General features: G+C 40.5%; 1 protein-coding gene across 1 annotated transcript in view; it reads left to right on the forward strand.

The window, feature by feature from the left end:
- LOC137184682 (prickle-like protein 2) overlaps positions 1-21665 on the forward strand; it is a 37288-nt gene that overhangs the window by 13504 nt on the left and 2119 nt on the right. The window contains exons 2-8 of the mRNA XM_067592595.1: positions 14476-14660; positions 17322-17435; positions 17580-17717; positions 18177-18380; positions 19688-19874; positions 20519-20673; positions 20798-21602. Of these exons, the coding sequence (XP_067448696.1) occupies positions 14529-14660; positions 17322-17435; positions 17580-17717; positions 18177-18380; positions 19688-19874; positions 20519-20673; positions 20798-21602 (1735 nt within the window). The 5' untranslated portion in view covers positions 14476-14528. The remainder of the gene's footprint in view (positions 1-14475; positions 14661-17321; positions 17436-17579; positions 17718-18176; positions 18381-19687; positions 19875-20518; positions 20674-20797; positions 21603-21665) is intronic.

Below are 21665 nucleotides of genomic sequence, written 5' to 3' on the forward strand. Positions count from 1 at the left end.
TATGTGTCTGTGGTCACTACAGCTGTCTGTGTATGTGTCCACATGGGAGTATATTCAGGCCTTTAGAAAGAGACTTGCTTACATTCTAATATGTGAGCAGGTGCCAACCAGGATGGCCGCTTGTTGCAGTTGCTCTCGCTCTTTTCGCACTTTTTCCTAAATATCTCTTTCTCTCTTGTTCTATCTTTGTTATTTTTAGCTTAGCTAAGTAACAAAGTCGTGCCCTTGTCAAACCATGTAGTTTAGAGGGGTTTTGATCACTTTTCTGGTGGTTGGTGTACTTTTTTGCTTGAGCATCATGCCGCCAGTACACAACAACTCTGCAGCTCCATTGTTTATAGCTGGGATCAGCTGATGGTGCTCCAACCTTATGTCCTGGATTGTCAACTACCTGACTGGCAGACCACTGTTGCACTTGCAACACTGTGTGTCAGACAGAGTTGTCAACAACACTGGGGCCCCACAGCGACAGTCCTGTCTCCCTTCTTGTTCACTCTACACCATGGACGTCAAGTACCACATAGAGTCCTGCCATCTTCAGAAGTTCTCTGATGACTCTACTATAGTTGGATGTATTAGCAACGGCGAGGAGGCTGAGCACAGGGCTGTGGTGGGAAACTTTGTCACATGGTGTGAGCAGAACTGTCTGTTGCTTAATGTGGCAAAGACAAAGGAGCTGGTTGTGGATCTGAGGAGGGCCAAGGCACCAGTGACCTCTGTTTCCATCCAGTGGGTCAGTGTGGACATTATGGAGGACTACAAGTACCTGGGAATGTACTTTGACAATAAACTGGACTGGGCTAAGAACACTAAAGCCCTCTATAAGAAGGGCCAGAGCCGTCTCTACTTTCTGAGGAGGCTGAAGTCCTTCAACATCTGAGGGACAATGCTGAGGATGTTTTATGAGTCTGTGGCGACCAGTGCTCTCTTGTTTGCTATTGTATGCTGGGACTGCAGGTTGAGGGTAGGAGACGCCAACAGACTCAAGAAACTGATCGGCAAGGCCAGTGACGTTGTGGGGGTGGAGCTGGACTCTCTTCAAGTTACGTGTCATCTTGGACAATGTCTCTCACCCACTCCATGATGTGCTGGTCAAGCGCAGGAGTATATTCAGTGCAAGACTCATTCCACAGAGATGCACCACAGGAAGTCATTCCTGCCTGTGGCCATCAAACTTTTCAACTCCTCCCCCAGAGTGTAAATAGACGGGACCCTTGAACTTATTTCACCCCTGTCAGCAGCTTCATAACCCTATAATTTATTCATAATTTATATTTTCAACTGTGCAATACTGACTTAACAGTACAATCATTTTAGTGCAATAATTCAACAGTGCAATACTTTGGTGTATATTTATACTGCATTTATACTGTGTATTTCCAGTAACATTTCTTATTTACACTACTCTTGCATTTTAACACATTTATAGATCCCATTTCTCAGTTTTAATATTTACACTGTTATATGTTGTAGACGAAGCACATATTTTTACATATTTCTCATTTGTCTTATTTTCTATTTTTCTTATAATTTCCCTATGCTTATATATATATATTTCTATTCTTGAATATGAGCAACTGTACCATGACCCGATCCCCCCCCCCCCCCCCCCCCCCCCCCCCCCGGGATCAATAAAGTATTTCTGATTCTGATTCTCCAGCATACCAGTAATACTTCATCATGCTACCTCGTCACGGCTGCACTGACAAAGTGGTCTCAGAACATTTGTGAAGGGCTCAGATAACTCATCTCCACACTGAACACCAAAAGACATCTCTTTCATATGCACAGCACTTTACACATGCATGGGGAGCAGTAAATGCTTCCCATATGGCAGCATCCACACATTTGTCAGCCCTTCTGCGTTGGTTTAAAAAAATAAAAAAAACATTTGCGGCTAGTTCGCTGCCAGTAAAAGAGAGATTATGGAAATATATTGAGATTTATAACATTATTTCTGGAGTGCTGAGATTGTGAAATTCTCACACTGCTTTCACACTGAAACCAAACTGTTATCAGTCATCAACGTCAGAAAAGAAAAAGTCCTTTTTTTTACTTATCTTTTAATAAATTATATCTTACTCAACATGAGAAATTGTTCGATTTAAATAATGTATCACATTAGGGGAGTGTGGATACTGCTGTTACATATGTGTGCCATTGTCAGTACTGGAAGTAACCCTTGAGCGTAGCTATAGGTTGCATAATCACACCAATGTTTTTATACTTGCCAACTAAGCAAGTAACATAATTACCTTTTAAAATGAACCAGAATTACATCAGCTTATTTGCATGTAACATCAAGTTACATACAGGATCTTACAGTATTTGTACTGTGGTGCTGTACTGTGCTAGCTGCACATATTACAAAAGCCAATAAAGTTGTTGTCCAAATTTATGCAATTTTATTTAGTCGTTAAGAAGTATTTGAACATGAAAACTTGAGAGGTGAAATTGTTTGGTGGTTTCTTTGTGGAAACCCAACATGTTACTTTATTTACAGTAAGTGGGAAAAGTTTCAGTCAAATGTGCACCTAGTTTTTGAGCCGTTATGTAACTCAAAAGTTGCATAATAAGCCATATAGCATGACTCTTCACCACAGGTTAAATTGCAAAATAACACATTCAATGATAAAACACAGCAGTGTCTTCCCCATCGCTCTAACCCTGGAATCCATCGAAGTAAGGGCGAAATCAGGGGAAACAACAAACAGTTTAAGGGGGTTCAAGCCCTTTTCCCCGACAGCATCAAGATGGTTCAGGGAAATGCCTGACCTCTTAACGCTACGCCGAGGCTTTCAGTGCTTTTACTGCTAAAAGTGTTTTTGCATCACATGGAAACGGCTCAGCTATATGTGTTCAACTCCACTCTGCCATGATGTTTCGTGTGAAGAGACCAGTGGGAGGACGTGTAAAAATGCATAGCAACAGTCTCTTTCTCTCCTGTTCTCTCTCTCTCACACACATAATCGCACCAACGCACACACACATGCACAGACAAATAAATACACGCCTACACAGATAGCACCCCCCTCCCACCACCACCCCCACCCCTGAAAACACAAGGCTCTGTGGAATAAAAAAAGGCCCATATTAAAGATTACACCCTTTGGCAAATTGATGTAAATGGCATCACACAACAGGAGTCGGCCTCAGTTTGTGAATCACCAGCAGCCGTTGTGGGAAAAACATGTGCCACTGCCTGCCCAGCTGCACTCCTCGCACAAGTCACAGGCTCTGTCTGGAAACTTGATCCTGTGTGTATGTGTGTGTGTGTGTGTGTGTTGCCATTTCAGACAGAGTCGCTCTCCTGTGGCAGCCCACTGCCACAGCTTTCCCTGTCATCATACCTGATCATGCCTGTCTGTCAAATCATTTTTGTAAAATTCGCCACAAAGAGGGGAGGCTTACGAACACAGAGCAGTATCCATTTCCCTCACTGAAACGCAGGATGGTGCCTTTGCAGCAGCGTAGAGTGCGATTTGCCTGTTGAAACCCTGCAATTCTATTTAAGGCCATCCCACACACAGTGGGAGAGGAGCAGAAATGTGTCACCCTTTAATTACAGCTTTTCAGGTCCTTGTGAAATTTTGTGCCTCTGTAGGTAAGAGAGAGTCCTACTTTGGATTTCAGGAACACACCTCCAACAATTAGCACATCAGGGACGTGAACAGTAGTGTGTGTGTGCGTGTGTGTTTGTGTGTGTGTGTGCTTTGATTGGTTTGATTTAAGCATTTTGGTTTATTGCCTTTTACTCTTTTTCACCACTTACATTCACTACTTAAATGATGTCCCTCTAGCTATTGGTGACAACACTATGTGAATGATGCAGACGGCCAAAAGTGCGTGTTATGTTCCCAATTATATCACCAGTATTGTCACCCACTCTGAGCTTTTCTCAGTCTGTTCTGCCAGCTGAACCGCAGAGCTTTATTCCTATAGGGTCAACCCCTTTCAATTAATTTCTTGTTAGTGCTGATCCAAATAAGCTGCAGTAAGAATTTAATCCTCATAACTGGATTACGAGCTGATTGGCGCTACATGAGAGCTGTTTGTTATTAAAATGAAGGGTTACATATTTCTGGATTTGATGGCATATTGACAGCCAATCCTAACTGATCGTTTAACTGTTAACAGCTGTGTTGTTGAAATCTGAATTTTGTTTGCCACAGAAAGGAGAATCAATTTTAGCTTCTATCAGGAGACAAGATCGAACTCTATTGGCTGTTTCTTTATGAGTGTCCTTGATAACGATTTGCCACGCAGGCCTCAGAGAGCCATTGAACACACAAACACACACACACACACATACACACCTCCCCTTCTGTGCACATGAGGATTAAGGAACAAGATGGAGGAATGAAGGACACTGAACTTGCTTGAAAGATTGCGTTTTAAAAGACTGAATTTTTTTTTCCACTCCTCTCCTCAGTGAGAGCTAATCTGACAAAGAAATCTTCAGTCGTCTGTTCTATTTTCTGTCTTCCCCAAATGAACCGACGCACAAACTACTTTGTCATCTCCTGCATTTGTATTCCTACATTTTGATAAGCGAATAAAATATTTCCTGTAGAGCCTCTTGCTCAGCTGCCATGCTGTTATTCCTTTCATTACATGGGCGTATATCTGAGAGAGTGGGCAAGGGTTACTGTATTTACTCAACCAGGCTGACTCCATGGCGACCGTCTCCCGTGCCATTATCCTGTATAGAGGGTTACTGAGCTCTGGCGCACTTGTTCTCCCGCTGCGTGAGCTAATTCTCCCATCATTGAAAGGAAGGCTGGAGGTTTGAGGATTGTGAGGTATATATAGGTGTATGTGGACAGTCATGTGTGTGTGTACGTGTGTCTGGAAAGCTTTATTATTAATCAGGAATAACTGTGAGTTCAGCAGGGGAGGGGAAAGAGGCCAAGGGTTGACATTTCGGGCTGTTGTAAGTTCAGTAGGGAGGCTCACACACCAGCATCACTGGAGCAGTAGGTTACTGTTTCAGTCCTGCCCACAGCGCTTTGTTGTGTCGCTGTGAATCTGTAAAAATGCATTTAAACGTTTGTGAAAGGACAACGCATTGTGGCTCATTTCAACAGGAATATTATCCTCTTTTTTTTTAACCTTAACATTTGTCACAGTACTTTTCCATCAGAGTTTATGTGTTTTACTGAACATACGAACTGTACCTGCCGACCCTTTTGGAAGCTAGGAAACAAGTAGAGGTGAAGAGGATGATATTACATTTCATCCATCTGTTGTCCCGTAAAATTGATTATATCAGTCGATTATGTAATACGTGTGAGGAATGATGTGAGCCAACAAATTAGTATCATAGTGTAGCCCTGAGAGCCAGCGTGAAGGATTCCAATATCAGTTGATGAAACCAATATTAATAAATGGATGTCAAAGCATATCGGTTTGATTTTTGTTTTGTAAAAGCAAAACTATAATCTGATGAATATCTAAATCTTCCTGTTCTACTTTTTTGTCGATGTGAAAGGCTTTTAGGCAGATGATTACCATTAAAAGTACTCTGAGAATGATTAGCAAAATAACAATAACAATAACGAAGAGCAGCTTTTGAATGTTTTCCTCAACATGTACGTTGAAAGAGCAGCGAAAAGCATGTTTGAAGTAGAAACATTATAAACTGAGCTCATTCAGTCATGTATTACAAGCATATTTGCATCTGAACAAGTATTGCCAAATTGAAGTAGCCAACTATTTTAGAGCTGCAACGATTAGTCGATTAATCAGTTGATCGACAGAAAATTAGTTTGATAATCGATTAATGGTTTTAAGTCATTTCTAGCTTTTTAAATGCAACTTTTCTGGTTAGTCCTCTATGATAGTAAAGTGAATTTCTTCTGGTTGTGGACTGTTGGTCCAGAACAAACAAGACACTTTAGGTTGTATTTGGGAAGCAATTATAGACCAAATTCATTGAGAAAATAATTGACAGATTAATCGGTAATGAAAATAATTGTTCGTTGCAGCCCTAATCTATTATATATTGGTTTTGTACTGTATTCTCGATTGTGCATATTGATTCATCACTTGGTATCACTAGCTAATTGTATTGCCTCAGCAGTATCTGTAAAATGGACAAGTAAATTGACGAGGCCTGGCTGATAACACGATACATGGGACAATTCATCACAGGCCATCAAAAACATCCACTTTCTCAGTTTTTCAGCAGCCGGCCTCCCAAATAAATTTGCATTTCAATTTTTTCCCATAATTGACCTTTATGTACTTTGTCACATCATGTATTTGTGTGCCACAATATTCCCAATCTCCCAGGGGCACACTATTTAAGTGTTTGATGTTTTACAGTTTTGCAGGAAGGAGAGGCCTGCGGGGCAAACTAAACCACAACCACCTCTTTAACATTCAGAGTATATGTGTAGCCACACACACACACACACACACACACACACACACACACACACACACACACACACACACACACACACACACGCAGAAAGAGAGCGAGAGTGAGCAGAAATGGTATGAGTAAAAAGCTTCCAACCTCCCACCCTACTCCGGCTTCAATATTTCACCGGATATGCTGAGTCTTTGAGAATGTGATGCGGTTGAAAGTGGTAAAGTGCTGCCATTACCAATAGAGGGGAGTGAATGACGTGACTTTGAATCTGCTGCATCTGATTTTAGTTGTTTCATCCACGTAGTTAATGGTTGAACAGCATTCATAAATCCTGAACAAGTTCTGCCTTCCATCTCACTGCAGCAGTGCCCTCAACAGGCAAAGGATGATTAATTACTGTGTGTTGGAAGAATAATTCCACACAGCGGTTGTTTACAATGAAATAATTGCCGACATACAGGCCTGAGATTAGCTGACAACTAAGAACCTGTCGAGACGATTAGCATCCTCTTTTATTTCAACTTTTGTGTATTAAAGGGGATGCAGGAGTGAACAGATTCCATTCAAAACTCCTCATCAGTTTCACTGATTGCAGCCTGTAATGTTTAGTATCTGATTTAATGCTTAAAGTCAAAGCACCAGTTAAGTATCCATGAAAATCTTAATAAGACTGTCTGCTTTATCAAATTTTTGTGTTGATTTAAAGAGGATAACTATAAATATACAGAACCAGAGAAATTCTAATTACTGCTGACATATTGTACAGTGGCAATAAAAGGAGATTAAAAGTGGACTCTGTGGTGCATTTGCTGTCATGGAGAGCGTACAGTTGATTTCGATTGGTTTTTCTCTCACTGTGAAGAGTTAATCGAGCCTTGGTCAGGCTCTGTGCTTCAGCCGAGCACCTCCTCTCATGTCAGCTTTTACATAAATAAGAGCTTTTTCTCTCCATCACTCCCTCTCCTTCTCTTTCTCTCATGCACACCCACACAGAGCCTGTCAGAGGCACATGAGGATGGGAGGAGGAAGGAGGGAGGTGGGTGAAGCATGACACGTGAAAAAGGAAAAGCGTTGCTCTTAACACTGCATCTACAGCCCTCTATCTATTGTTTCTCTATGTTTTTCTCTCTCCGTATGTGTTTCGAGTGTATTTTCTCTCGCTGGAATCTGAGCGATTGTGGATTTACACGCAGAGCCTCTTCTCTTTGTTCTCAAAATTACCTAATTTGTTATGAAGATCTTCTCTCCTCTGGCACCGAGATGTTGATTAATCTCAGTTAATTTATGTGTAAATTAAGACACTGCTAATTGGATCTAACTGAAGGAGAGGCAAATTATGGTAAAACTAAAACCAGATTCAGTGATGATTTATGATATGTAAAACATGATATGCCTACAGCATGTACATTATCACATTATATAACCCTGCCAGCGAGTATGAAAGAAGCCTGAAGATGGTAGATCTGTGCCTCCTGACAAAGACAGCGATCGAATGAAAAAAATATTACAGGTCCCTCACACTTTATAGTTAAATCAGTATAATCATACATTTCTTCACACACTAGTAAATGGGTGTTGTTCAAGATGAAGCACACCAACCAGTTGCCACGGCAACTTGCAGAGTTTTTCCAACTGACCTACAGTTGGCTGACTGCTGCCTTGCTGAGGTACAGTTTGGATGAGTTGTCCTCTCCTCCACTCACCAGTCACTGCGGATGGTTAAAATAGTAATCATCTTTGTCAAATAATTCATGTTTCAGTATGAGCCTGAGGGGAAAAAAAAAAAATCCATTTCCCAAACTAAACCCATCACTCGATTATGCTTATTTGGGAGGTGTCAGGTGCGAACAGATTATAGCTAAACTTTGGCATTTGGTGAAATATGCTTTTAGTTAGTTGATTAGTTAGTTAGTGCCCCAAAATGACATATTGTATGTTTAAGATCACATGACAAATAGCAGCTGTTGTAATTATGACTCTTGGACATCAGGAGCAAAGGAGGAAAGTCTGCAGAAGAGAGAAATCTGGGGTGGATGGGATGGCCTAAATCAAAGCCCTCCTTTAATTTTATCCACATCTTTTAAGTGTTGCATGACCATAACCACATGCTTATTGCTGTAACCATGACAACAAAGGTCCCCTAACCTTAACAAAGTACGTATCTCAACCCAACCCATGATCTTTCTCTAGCACTAATTAAGTCGTCTTTGTGCCTAAACCAAACCAAGCATCATAATACATAATTACTTTTCAACATTGAGTTGTAATGTAATGTTTGGAAGGCACAGACAAATTATGTCATCCGGCTGATAGGGTGCATCAGATCAGAAAATGCGTCTATGTGTCGTTCTGGAGTGCATGGATTGAAGTACCTTCGCATTTAATTTGGAGGACTTGTGTTAAATATAAGCCACATCCAGCAGCCGGTTAGCTTAGCTTAGTACAAAGACTGGAGACAGGGGGAAACAGCTCGCCTGGCTCTGTCCAAAGTCAACTAAATCTGCCCACCAGCACCTCTAAAGCTCACTTATTACCACATAATAGCTCGTTTGTTTAATCTGTAGAAAAAACAAAGTTTAAAAATGACGGGGGGGTTATATGCAGGACTATCTCTTGGTTCTGAGCAGTTGCCAAGCAACCAGCAGAGACTCCAGGAAGTTACTGGACCCAGCAAGAAATAGCACAGCAAATAGTGCTGGCTGTAGCTTCATGTTTGACGGACAGATATGAGAGTGGTATCAGTCTTCTCATCTAACTCTCGGCAAGAAAGTAAATGAGCGTATTTCCCATTTTAATTCTTTACACTCATCCTAACAAGAGACCCTATTACAAAGAGGTGACAAATTGTAAACCATAGGTTATACTGTTATCCATACAGTGAGGATATTTTAGATCAGTGCAGGAATGTTTATGCAGATCGTGTGACAACAGTAATTTTTTTGTTTTCTCATTCCAGACAACATTCATATTTTATACTGTAATAACTCTGATGCAATCAAACATGTATGACCCCGCAGAGAGGGGGTCTTCTTCCCATCACCTCTGCAGTAAAAACACGCTTTGAAGTCATAAAATACAAGAAGATGACATTTGGCACTTTACAGGCTGCCTTTCCTCTTGAGACAAATGTCAAAAATATTTTTAGCTATTCAACGTGATCTGAGCCACAAAGTGTCACCCACTGAATGGCTCTAATGTTAGTTAGGATCTCATCGTGGTTTAAAGGTCAAATATTGAACAAAAATGAGGACAAAGTCAGGACAGATTGGAAGTTGTTTGTAACAATTTTAAAATACATGTTCAGCGGAGGGAAAAGAGTCTGGCGCTTCCAGCCAATCACGTCTTCAGCTGATTTCACTGATTAGTTTCTCCTATCTCGTGGAGGCTGTATTGATTGCTTGTAAAGAGAAGAGAAAGTGAAATCTCTTGGTCTTGCATGGCGCATGATTGTCTATTTGTGTTACACACTGTTAATTACAAGACCCTGAACCTTTCACAGCTTTACTAAAAGAAAAAACAAAACCCATCACTGAATCTACTTGTAGTGAGCTTTTCATTGGATATTTTTATACCTTTTTTCAATATCACACATTAAAACAGTGAATAATTAACATCAATGGAAGCAGCTTTCTGGGGGCAGAAAACTAAAAATGGTTCACATCTATTAAAGAATCTTATAATGTATTAAAGGGGAGAAAATGATTAACAACACTTGGAAATTGACAGTGCAATCAGCAACCATCTGACTACAGCTCTGTTGAGATGTATGAGTATTTATCTCAGCATGTTAATGTGAGTGCAATAAACAAGGCTTCATTTCCAGGAAGGCAAATTACCTAAATGTGGAAAATTACAAAGTAGGGAACACTGAAACATTTCTTTTCTCCCCAAATATGTTACCACTTCTCTCTGAGCCATGAATTACCCAAAAGTATGCCTCCTCCAGGAAACAGAAGTTCACAACTTATCTCTCCTCTCTCCTTGTGTTGCTGGGGAAGAACAGAGGAGTGTGTTATGACTAACCGCTCAGCCTGGCGAGCGTTTATTACGTCAAAAAGTCACACACTCATCAGCAGCCTTCTGTACCAGCTGAATGTGCATTCAGTTAAAACTTGGGGTACAAAGACTAGCCACGACACTGAAACAGTTTGACACGAAAGATGCGTCTTTGTGTAACAGTGCACAGTAGAGACTTACAGTGCATCTTAATAAGAAGGGTGTGAAGAGAGCATTAAGCGGAGCACTGTTGCAAACAGCGATGCTCCACTTGATCTAACAATATGTGTGCCAAAGTGGATTTCACATAACCCCACAATGGTTTTATTAATACTGTGCTAGAGAGGAAGAGGACACAACTTTATTGTTAGTAAGACTTTGTAGCTTCTCTACCATACTCCCTACGATATCAGACATTTTTTAAAGATTGACTTAATAAAATAGAAGGTGGAGGACTTGCTGATAGACGTTTTTTATAGCAGACATCATCATAGCAGGTAAAACACAGGTGTAACTAATAACCTTAATCTTGGCTTCATTTTACTGACATTCCCTAGTTAGCCATGTCACAGAGTCAGCATGCACAATACCACAGCCCAAAAACTGAATGTTATGTTCATTATTCATTAATGTCATTCGTTAAACCTGTGGTTTTCCTGCTATGACATGTCAAACCGTGCAAAAGCCTCATTAAAAACGTGACATTTTTTAAAGGAATACTATGACTTTTTGGGGATTATATTCCTTCTCACCTTGACTCAGAAGATAAGATCAATATCTTTTTATCTTGTCGTTCAATGCAGAGTAGCTCCGTGTCATGTTTAGCTTAGCTTAGCACAAACACTGGAAGCACAGGGAAACAACTAGCGTAGATCCAGCAAAAGTGCCTTCCGACAAATCCAAAGCTGTAGTATGTACTAATTGTGTTCTGTGTATTTAACACTTGTAATTAAACAAGACATTGTTGTTTACTTATACACACTGGAGCTATTTCCTAACAAACAACAGCTGGGCCTGTGAATGTATGCAGCTTCTTTGTCATAGACCGTAAATAAAGATGGACGTAACAAGGTGTGACATCACACATTAGAGATGTTGTCTTCCACGCTCTGGGACACCAATCAGTGCACACTTGGTTTAACGCCAGCTACTTTAGCTGAGGGCAGGTATCTTAATCAAGTCACATTAAACTCGCAGAAATATTGCAACAAAAGTTCGACTCAGTGTGAGTCCCAGTGCCGGGAAGAGCAGCAGGTGAGCGAACTGTCAATCACAACTGTCAATCAACGCTCACACAGCAGACATCAAAGCTACTATCAGTCTTTAAATCTTTTTAATGGAGCAATAATTTCCAATATGACCACCAGCACACTTAAAAGAGGGCCAAAATGTAACGATTGAGACTATAATGACTGAAAATTATTGACTTAGTATTTCTAGAGAGAAGTTAATGCTTTTTGAATGGGAGTCTATTGGAGCCAGCATCAAACAGGCGTCGGTGGCGTTGCACTTTAACGTGCTTCCACAATGGCTCCAGCTTCAAGATGTGGTAGTTGCCGCTTGTTTTTAGTCCTGTTCTCACAGTGAAGTTTCCAGCTTTGCACACTCCTATATCTGAACAAAACCCAGTTGATTGTTGTGTATTTCTGGCCAGCGTGCTAGCATAATACAAAATGAAAATAAAGCAGTTTTTGAGCTGTATAGAAGCACAGTTTTTTCATCCTGCCTGCAAAGCCACACAGACAATCATGACGCAAGCTGTAGCTGAAAGGTGCCTACTGAGCTATTAACATTATAAAGAGTGCTTTTTAGCCTTAGTTTTGTTGATGTGAGATGTCAAAATGTCTGCTGTGAAAATGAAAAGCAGAAATTCCATGATTCATTTTTCACCTTCAATATCAATCTTTTCTCATATAACTCCCAGAAAGACAACAAAAACAAGCATTTTGGTACTATAGGTTTAATACATATACATATATATTTATATGTATGTATATATTCTATGACACAAAAGGTGGGAAAAGGAAATTAATTTAAATGTCAGAATGTAGTGAAAACTGTAGTTAGGTTTCATATTGCCAACATAAGTCACGTTTGAGCAGATGTCTGACCGGCGCAACAGGCTGCCGGTTTCCCAGCAGGCGTACTCTCTCTCAGCCTCCATACACTAATGAAGAACAGCCTCAGGCCAGACTAGAGGCTCAAGGTTACATACCTGCGATCTCTCCTCACAAAGAAATCAGCAGCACCCATCTTAGAGAGATAAACAGTACTCAGCTCTGCTTGGATGGAGGCTGACTCACTGTCTCAGTCTGTGGAAATGTCTGCTGTTCCTTGGCCACTGCTTAAGCTCTCTTTTCTGCGATTTCTAATCTTCTGGAAACAGTGTTGCTGTCGGAAACCGCCAGAGAAGACCCAAGAAATCATTTTGAATCAGAAATGTCAGAACCTGTTCGCACTTGCACACAGATCATCATGCAGTATTGTTTTTGTCATTAAACTGATTTGACCTTCATACATGATCTACAGACACAGAAACACATGACTTTACAACAACCTCAGCAAGTTCAATAATCACTATGTGTTTTTCAAACTCATGTCAGGCTCTGACATCACTATTGTTTCCTTCACTTTACACTAATTGACTCTAATATCTCTCTGCTCATCAGCTTTCAAAATAACAAGCCATGTGATGTAAACAGAAATCATTCTTGCTCTCGTTGCTGGCTCACTAAATATTCGAGCTGCCTGCAAAATGGGTTGCATGTTATTTTCATACGTCGGTGGTTGAGGCGATACCTAGCCCCGTTAATTATTCATGTGTCAGAAAATGTGTGCACCTGTTCTCCTCTCAGACAGAGAGAAGGAGGAGAAGATGAAATTGATCTTGATTCCATACATCCAAGTAAAGCAGTGAATGCAGATACAGCAGTGTCAGCTGATAATGATGTCTTGGGACTGCTCTGCTACTGAAATATTATTTAGATGCTTTGGTTCAGACTGAAATATCTCAGCAACTATTGGATAGATTGTCATGAAATTTTGCACAGACTTCCATAGTTCCCAGAGGATGAAGGGTAATGACTTTTATGATCCCCTGACTTGTTATTTTGTGCCACCATGACATTTTGTGTGAAATGTCTTGAAAACAATTGGATGGATTGCAATGAGTTGTGGTTCAGACAGTCATGTTCCCCTCAGGACGTCAGGATTATAATCACATTGGTGAAATTTATGACATTCCCATCAGCCTCAGCTTTGTGTTTAGTGCTAATTAGCAAATGATAGCATGCTAACACGCTAAACTGAGATGCATGATACTATGCTGACATTTACCTCATTGCACCACTAAATGCCACGTTCATGTCAGTTGGGGTTATCGTAATTACAACTTTTCAACTTGTAAATAGCACTCAAATTATTAGGACTGAGAAACTCTGACTGAGATTTTTCTGTAAGCTCCAATATATCCGACTTGGGTGTGTGTATGTGCTTGTGTATGTGCTGGTATACTATGTAGATCTATATGTGATAGTGTATATAAAAAAGAAAGCTTACTGAAATTTAGGCAAAAAACCCAGTTGAGCATGCAATTTATAGTAAATGGGCACAACTGAAAATACAGTAGTCTCTGAAGAACCTGTCAATGATTTATACAAGCTGTTATTTAAGACATGGTTCTGAGTATGACTTTGTTTCCTCTCCAGCATTAAAGCTGTAAATATGAGAATAAAAATAAATGGAATAAAACCTGAATGAAACTGACGTTCAATATAATTAAATTCAAATTTAAAGTACCTTTTCACTCAAAAATGTGTCTTGTTTATTGTTAGTTCACTGTTGATGTTTTCACATCCATACAATGCTCTGTATGGCAACTGAAGCCACACAAAGCATTGTATGGAACACCATGTGACAGCGAGATAGAAAATTATTGACCATAACATACATTTTTTCTACAGCTGCGGTGCACCTGATGTTTACCACTAAATCACATATAGCATAAAATACTACAACTTTGCCGTCTCCCATTTTTTTCTCTCTTTTCTCAATCTCTTACTCTCTCTTCTGTATTTCTTCTGTCTTTTATTCTTCAACAGGAATACCTGTGTCCACTGAAGCGGTTTGTGTAGAGGAGCATGTTGTGACAGCCATGTCTCTGGAGATGGAGAAGACCATCACCAAGCTGATGTACGACTTCCAGAGAAACTCAACCTCTGATGATGACTCTGGATGTGCACTGGAGGAATACGCCTGGGTTCCCCCCGGCCTCAGCCCCGAGCAGGTATACAAGCTCCAAAATTTCCTCTCCTTGGATATTCACCTCACATCCGTAACCCTTTCCCCGTTGCGCTTCATTAGCGAATGCTTATTTTTGTCCGGCATAGCCAGACCGTATCAAATTGAACCAAATCGGTTGGAAGAATTTAATTATTTGGATGATAAAGTATCTGTGGCATTTTCCTAATAATCCAGAGATGGAAAATTCACTGATCTGAAAACAAGACAATTGATCATTATTGTTTTTAAATCCCCTTCATGGTGTTTTAGTCTCTTGGGGTTGAGGAGGGGGACAAGAGGGAAGGGCAGGGATGACATACAAAACACTGCGACTTAGCTGCGAGGCGTTTCATGGAAGAAGAATTGTAAGGACATTGTTGAGCTGCCAGTGTTAAAGCTGACACTGTGTAAGAACTAAGTTCACAGTCAGACTGACAACCGTGACCAAATCATGAAAATGAACCACAGGCTGATTAGCTGATTGCATTGTTTAGAAGAACAGATGTGACGCAATGGATGAATTGAGTAAACGTTGACTGAGTCACTTTTTCAGCAATTATTTATCAAACTTTTATGTACTGAAATATATGGGGTTATGTTTATCCAGGTGGAGTCTTATTGCACATACAGAAACAGCATAGAAAAAGCTATTTCCCGGATCACCGTCAAGTATATTATTATCTATAGAAATATGACAGAAACATGTCACTTTGGAATTGTGTGTATATTGTCATTTTTCCATTTAAGGATGATTTTGGTATGCTAAGCATCAATTTGTTCTGTATTTTCATGTGTCCTTTCCGATTTAAACCCAGAGGAATGGAAGTAATTTGAGACAGTGAATGTTTGGATGAATCTAATTGAAGCTGTGTGGCAATGTGTTTATGCATTCAGGTTCCACAATTCCCCGTCTGGACTCATTTGCAGTTTAAATGCCTTTTAATTGCATGCATGACCAAGCTAATGTAATCAATTGTGCATATCCAGAAGAAGATATTTCCTCATCATCATTTTTTATTTTTGTCTGCTGTTTTTGTCAGTTGTGACATAAGATAAACATGGCTCTGTTCAACTATATTGAGTATAAACACTTCTGTCTATATTTAGTGAGTGCAGCACTCTAATACAACAGGCCTCCTAAGGCTCTGTTAACAGATGACAAGCTGGGCTGATAACAGTCATTTTCTCCAGTCAGCCATCTTGACAGGATGCTGAAAGAGGCTGCAGCTTCTCTCATCCAACAGGAGGTGTAGGCAATTGTAGCTGCCTGTTGCTTTTTTTTCTTTTCTTTTTCTAATGCACATGAATGTAATGATTTTTAAGCCTGTCACTTGTGGTTTCTTTCTGCACAAAGTCATTAGTATGACTCGCATTTTGAAAGAAAATCATTTAATGTAGTACAGTTCATTGAGCTGTCAGAACTGAAAATCCCCAATTTTGACGACATTTTCTGTGACAACGTTCATTTGTGTCAGGATTAGCTTGTTGAAATGTTTTATTCCCATGTTTCTGACAAAATGTTCCTAACTGAGGAGCCCCTTGCTTATCTGTCTACTACTGACCATCTCTGACCCAGTTTCCAGTAAATTCTAACTGTATTTCTAATTGATTATACAGATAATTGCTGCAACATAACATGTAAAGCCATATTTTTCCTCTTTATCACTCTTCATTATCCAAAACTAAAAGAGAGAGCCTCCTATAAGTTATGTTTGACCAAATAACAGAAAGCTCAAAACAGAGACAAAGCAATCAAGGAAAGTTTGTTTTTGCAGCCTGACAAGTCAAACATAATACATGACAACAAAGAAAAAAATGCAGAGTGAATATTCATTGATATACTTGTGGTTGTCCTTCAACGCTAACCTGTTTACTCCCCTTCTCGTCTCATTTGAAGATCAGAATCTGGAAAAACCTCAAACAATCCTGAGCAGCAACGCTGTCATAAGGCTCGATGTCAGTCTTTACAGTGCAGAATAAATAAGTGGATGGGCTACAGAGAATCTGAGGGGCAGCACTCAGAGACTTCCTTTCCCTCTCACTCTCCACCCCACTGATTGGATTGCCACAACTTCAGCAAAATAGATCTTTACACTGCATTGAACACTGGGCCACTTTGTGTCAGAGGCTGTTTTGCTGAAATCAGAGACAAGTGACAAGATTGCTTTCGATCTCTTCAGTGTTTACTTCTCAAACACCAATCAAGGTTTTCTGTATTCACCCACTAACATGCAAATACAAAAGGATGTTTAGAACTTGGATGTTTGGAAGTCCTTCTGCATCACGAATTCTAATTGCAATACCAGTAACTGAGACTTCCTTTAAGGAATCTGAATATCAGCTTCTGAAAATTTAAAGAAGCTGCTTCTGCTCAAGGTTGTGTCTGCAGCAGCAGCACGGAGCTCATTTTGCTGCACGCTTTCAATTCCAGACACTGATTTCCAAGGACAGCCATGATGGAGGACAAAACAAAAACAAATTGTATTCGCATGAAGATCATGATACATTTATTTGAAAGTAATTTCAGATTAATTTAGGTTGGGTTTAGATTATGTAAATTATCCTATGTTCAACTCAACAGAACGGACACATAATGGCATAATGTTATATTATACTTCATATTTGAACATGAAGTTTTATCAGAACTGCATGTTGTTTGTTTCAGGTGCATCAGTATTATAACTCCTTACCAGAAGAGAAGGTCCCCTATATAAACAGCCCTGGAGAGAAATATCGCATCAAACAACTGCTTCACCAGTTGCCACCACATGACAATGAGGTAAAGCATTTTTTTAATAGCTAAATTCTGTCACGCCTTGGTAGATTAACAATTTATTGTTATTATGACTTCCACTAGTTTAGGAGCATTCTGGTTTTTAATACAACAACTGTACTTGAATTGATGATGAACCTTGTTGTTCAGGTGCGTTATTGTAACGCATTGGACGAGGAGGAGAAAAGAGAGCTAAAGATCTTCAGCAACCAACGGAAGAAGGAGAACCTGGGCAGGGGCAACGTCCGTCCTTTCCCCCTGACTATTAATGGGGCCATATGCGATAAGGTAAAACCAAGAACTAGTTTTATTTCCTTTTTCCCTGTTGTCCCTCTTGTTGTTATTCTATCTGTGTAATTCAGCCCATTTTTAAATTATATTTTTGGTTTTGCTCGACTGGGCTTCTTTTTGATGTTTCATCAGATAGATGAAACAGATAAGAAGTAGAAAATACTTCAATCTTGAAAGCATCACAGTTATTTCAAGAAGAATTATATCCCTCCCTCTTCATGACCTACAGTTTGTATTAATATTTTTTCTCTCCCTTTTTTCCCACCCCTACTTGATCCCTTTCCTCTTCTCTTCTCTTCTCTTCTCCTCTCTTCTCTTCTCTTCTCTTCTCTTCTCTTCTCTTCTCTTCTCTTCTCTTCTCTTCTCTTCTCTTCTCTTCTCTTCTCTTCTCTTCTCTGTTCTTGTCCACCTTTTATTTTCTTATCCTTCCCTTTCTTCTCCTCTCCTCTCCTACAGTGTGGTGGTCAGATAAACGGAGGGGACATTGTAGTTTTTGCTGTGAGGGCGGGTCATGGAAAATGTTGGCACCCTCATTGCTTTGTCTGCAGCATGTGTGAGGAGCTGTTGGTGGATCTCATCTACTTCTACCAGGATGGCAAAATCTACTGTGGCCGGCACCACGCTGAGAGGCTGAAACCCCGCTGCTGTGCCTGTGATGAGGTGCGTCTGGGTTGGAAATAGCTGAATGGTTCCTTGCTCAGAGACTTGGACGTGATTAAAACTGGTGTGGAGTGAAAAGATGTCTCACTATTCTTGCCATTTTACAGAAAGTCTGCTTGTTTGTGTTACTGTGATGTGTAGCAAGCAGGCATGACATAAAAGTAAAAATAGTTTCTGGCCGCGGTGCTTTGCACGAGTTGAAGTCTGGTGAGGTTTACTGAAAAATAATGACATGCAGTAGCTCATGTGTCATTTCTATTTGATAAAAATGGTTTGATTTTCCTTAACTCACAGAAATAGTTATGTATGATTGATGCAAGGGCTGCTACAAACAATTATTCTCATCATCGATTAATCTGCCAATTATTTTCTCCATTAATCGATTGATCATTAAGTTTATGAAATGTCAAAAAATAGGAAAGAAGACCTATCCTTGTTTCTTCTGAGTCTAAGGTAACTTCTTGAGATGTTTTGTGCAACCAATTGTCCAAAACCTAATGATATTTTATTTACAGTGATATAAAACACAGAAAAGCAGCAAATCTTCATATCTGAGAAGCTGGAACTAACATATTTTTGGCATTTTTGCTTGAAAAATTACCGAAACGATTAGTCGATTATCAAAATAGTTGCCACCTAATCATTGCAGCTCTAACTGACACATACTGACATATATATCTGATATGACACAAAGATTTCTGATAGCTGGCAATACTGAAGTATAGTGAGCCAAATGTCTTTATGATAACAATGATTTGAGTTTATTTTTTATGTAGCCTAAAGAAATTAGGTGACATTCAGTTTTGAATGTCATACAAAGAATGTCTAGATCATCAGTGTTATCAGATCAGTTGTAAACCCAATGTTTTTTAGGGCAGTGATTCACAAGGGTCAAGAGATCAATCTGAGGGGTTGCGAGATGCTTAACAGGATAAAAAAGAAAAAAAACAGTTCTGTTCCACAAGATATTTATTTACTCATTGACATACGTAATGATGAGGGGTCACAAGTAGACATTGCCTTCTAAAAGTTCCTAGGGTAAAAAGTTTAGGAGCCACTGTCCTAAGGAGAACAAATAAATATCATGAAAATAATAATGGACCAAGGGTGGAGCCCTGAGGTACCCCAAACATCATCACTACCCAGGATGATCTGGCCTCTTCGTAAGCAAAATTAAAAGTCATCTTTGCAAATGTAAAACAAGCTAATATTTATCTTTTTCTTGACATTAACTCATACATTTAATTCAACTCAATTGAACCTCTGTGTAGAATGTCTCCGCTGATTATAATGTCTGGCTCATGCAGATTATCTTTGCCGATGAATGCACCGAGGCAGAGGGCAGGCACTGGCACATGAAGCACTTCTGTTGCTACGAGTGTGAGACCACCCTCGGCGGCCAGCGCTACATCATGAAGGATGGGCGGCCACACTGCTGCAACTGCTTCGAGTCCCTTTATGCAGAGTACTGTGACGCATGTGGAGAACACATAGGTACAACACATGTTTTTTTTATTGTTGCTTCAAGACAAATATAAACTGTTATAAAAACACAAACACATTTTTCTTACAGTAACATCATAGAAAACCTCTAACAGCCATTTATTGTGAGCAAGGGTATTATCAGCCCTGTGAGCCTTGTGTGCCACAGCTGTGGAGAGGCGGAGTCGGTGCAGCGAGATGTGGATAGTTATTATCATCACCAAGCTCCAGTAACAGTGAATGAGTGTGTTTCAGAGGATGGGCCCATGTTGTATCCAGATGGGAGCTGTGAAAGATGATTACTTCCTTCAGCAGGAGCAGTTCTGCTGAAATTTATTTGTGCTTTCTTACAAATCCAGTGATCATGTATGGGCACTGACTCACAAATGTTTTCCCTTTAATAGAGAAAAGGCTGTTTGTACAAAATTACTCCATTATATCTGGAAAAAATTAGCTTAACATAATGGCTCAACTCAGACTGTGGGCTATATTCATTAGTAGCAACAGACTTTGTAGAATAACATTTTTACAGTAGCATTAGCAATAGCTGCCATCACATTACCATTTTTCAGCAGTTAAAGCTAGAACCCTTGAGTATTTTCTAATAAACTTTCTTTCTGGTATGTTATGTATTAATGTTATTTGTCTTATCAAAGGCATTGACCAAGGCCAAATGACGTATGATGGGCAGCACTGGCACGCAACTGAGGAATGTTTTTGCTGTGCCCGTTGCAAACGCTCTCTGCTGGGCCGCCCCTTCCTGCCAAAGCAGGGACAGATCTTCTGCTCACGGTCCTGCAGCGCTGGACAGGTAGTTGACTGACAAATAACTTATTATGAATAATATTTAATTGTTATATTTTTTAGAAGGACAAATTTTTCAGTATGACCATATATATCAGCAGCTAAATGATTTTACTAATCTGTTTTATTAGGATCCAGATGAGTCTGACTCCTCAGACTCGGCCTTCCAGAGTGCCCGTTCCCGTGAGTCCCGCCACAGCACCAAGATTGGGAAAAAGGAGCGCAGGAATGCTGAGCAGGAGCGGCGGAGTGCCGAGGCCCGCCAGTCAGCTCCTCCACCCATGCCTGACCGTCTGTCGGCTGAAATTGATCCTCTGTCTGGTCAGATGGACCGTTTAAGCCTCTCCTCTAGCCAGACCCCGAGCAGGACACCTAACCGTACACCCAGCCGCACTCCAAGCCGTGCCCCGAGTCTTAACCAGGTGTGGATGAGTCGGGATGATCCCTACGTCCCTTCTGCTGCTTATGAGGGCCCCCAGCTGGAACCCTCCCCCACTCCAACATCTATACATCTTCTGGGTCAGTGTAACCCCAGGCAGGGTTACAATCCCAACACAAATGCTCATCCTCCAGCCCAGACTCCTGCCAACCCAGGGAAGAGGCCTGACTCCTGGGGGAAGGAACAAGGCAATACCAAGAGGACCCCTATGGCGGCCCTGAGGGGCCACTCCTTTAATGAAAACTGGATCCACCACAGTCAGGATGAATTCAGGCCCAACAAGCTACGCACCCAGATGAGCTTCAATGAGATGTCTAGCCAGAACCAGGGTTTCTCTGACAAGAGGAGCATCAGCCTGCATGGATTCCAGAGAGACGGCAGGCCACCACTGACCAGGAGGAACCCCATCAATGCCATGAGCTTCAATGAGCCCCTCACTCCTCTAGAACAGACCCCTCGTGGATCCATGGACTCCCTCACTATGTCCAATGCTACAGGTACAGTGTGACAAATGATACAAGGTGATAAAATATAATATAATGCCAAATGGTATAAAAATA

This window comes from Thunnus thynnus, chromosome 6 (genome assembly GCF_963924715.1).
Source record: "Thunnus thynnus chromosome 6, fThuThy2.1, whole genome shotgun sequence".
Taxonomy (NCBI): Eukaryota; Metazoa; Chordata; class Actinopteri; order Scombriformes; family Scombridae; genus Thunnus; species Thunnus thynnus.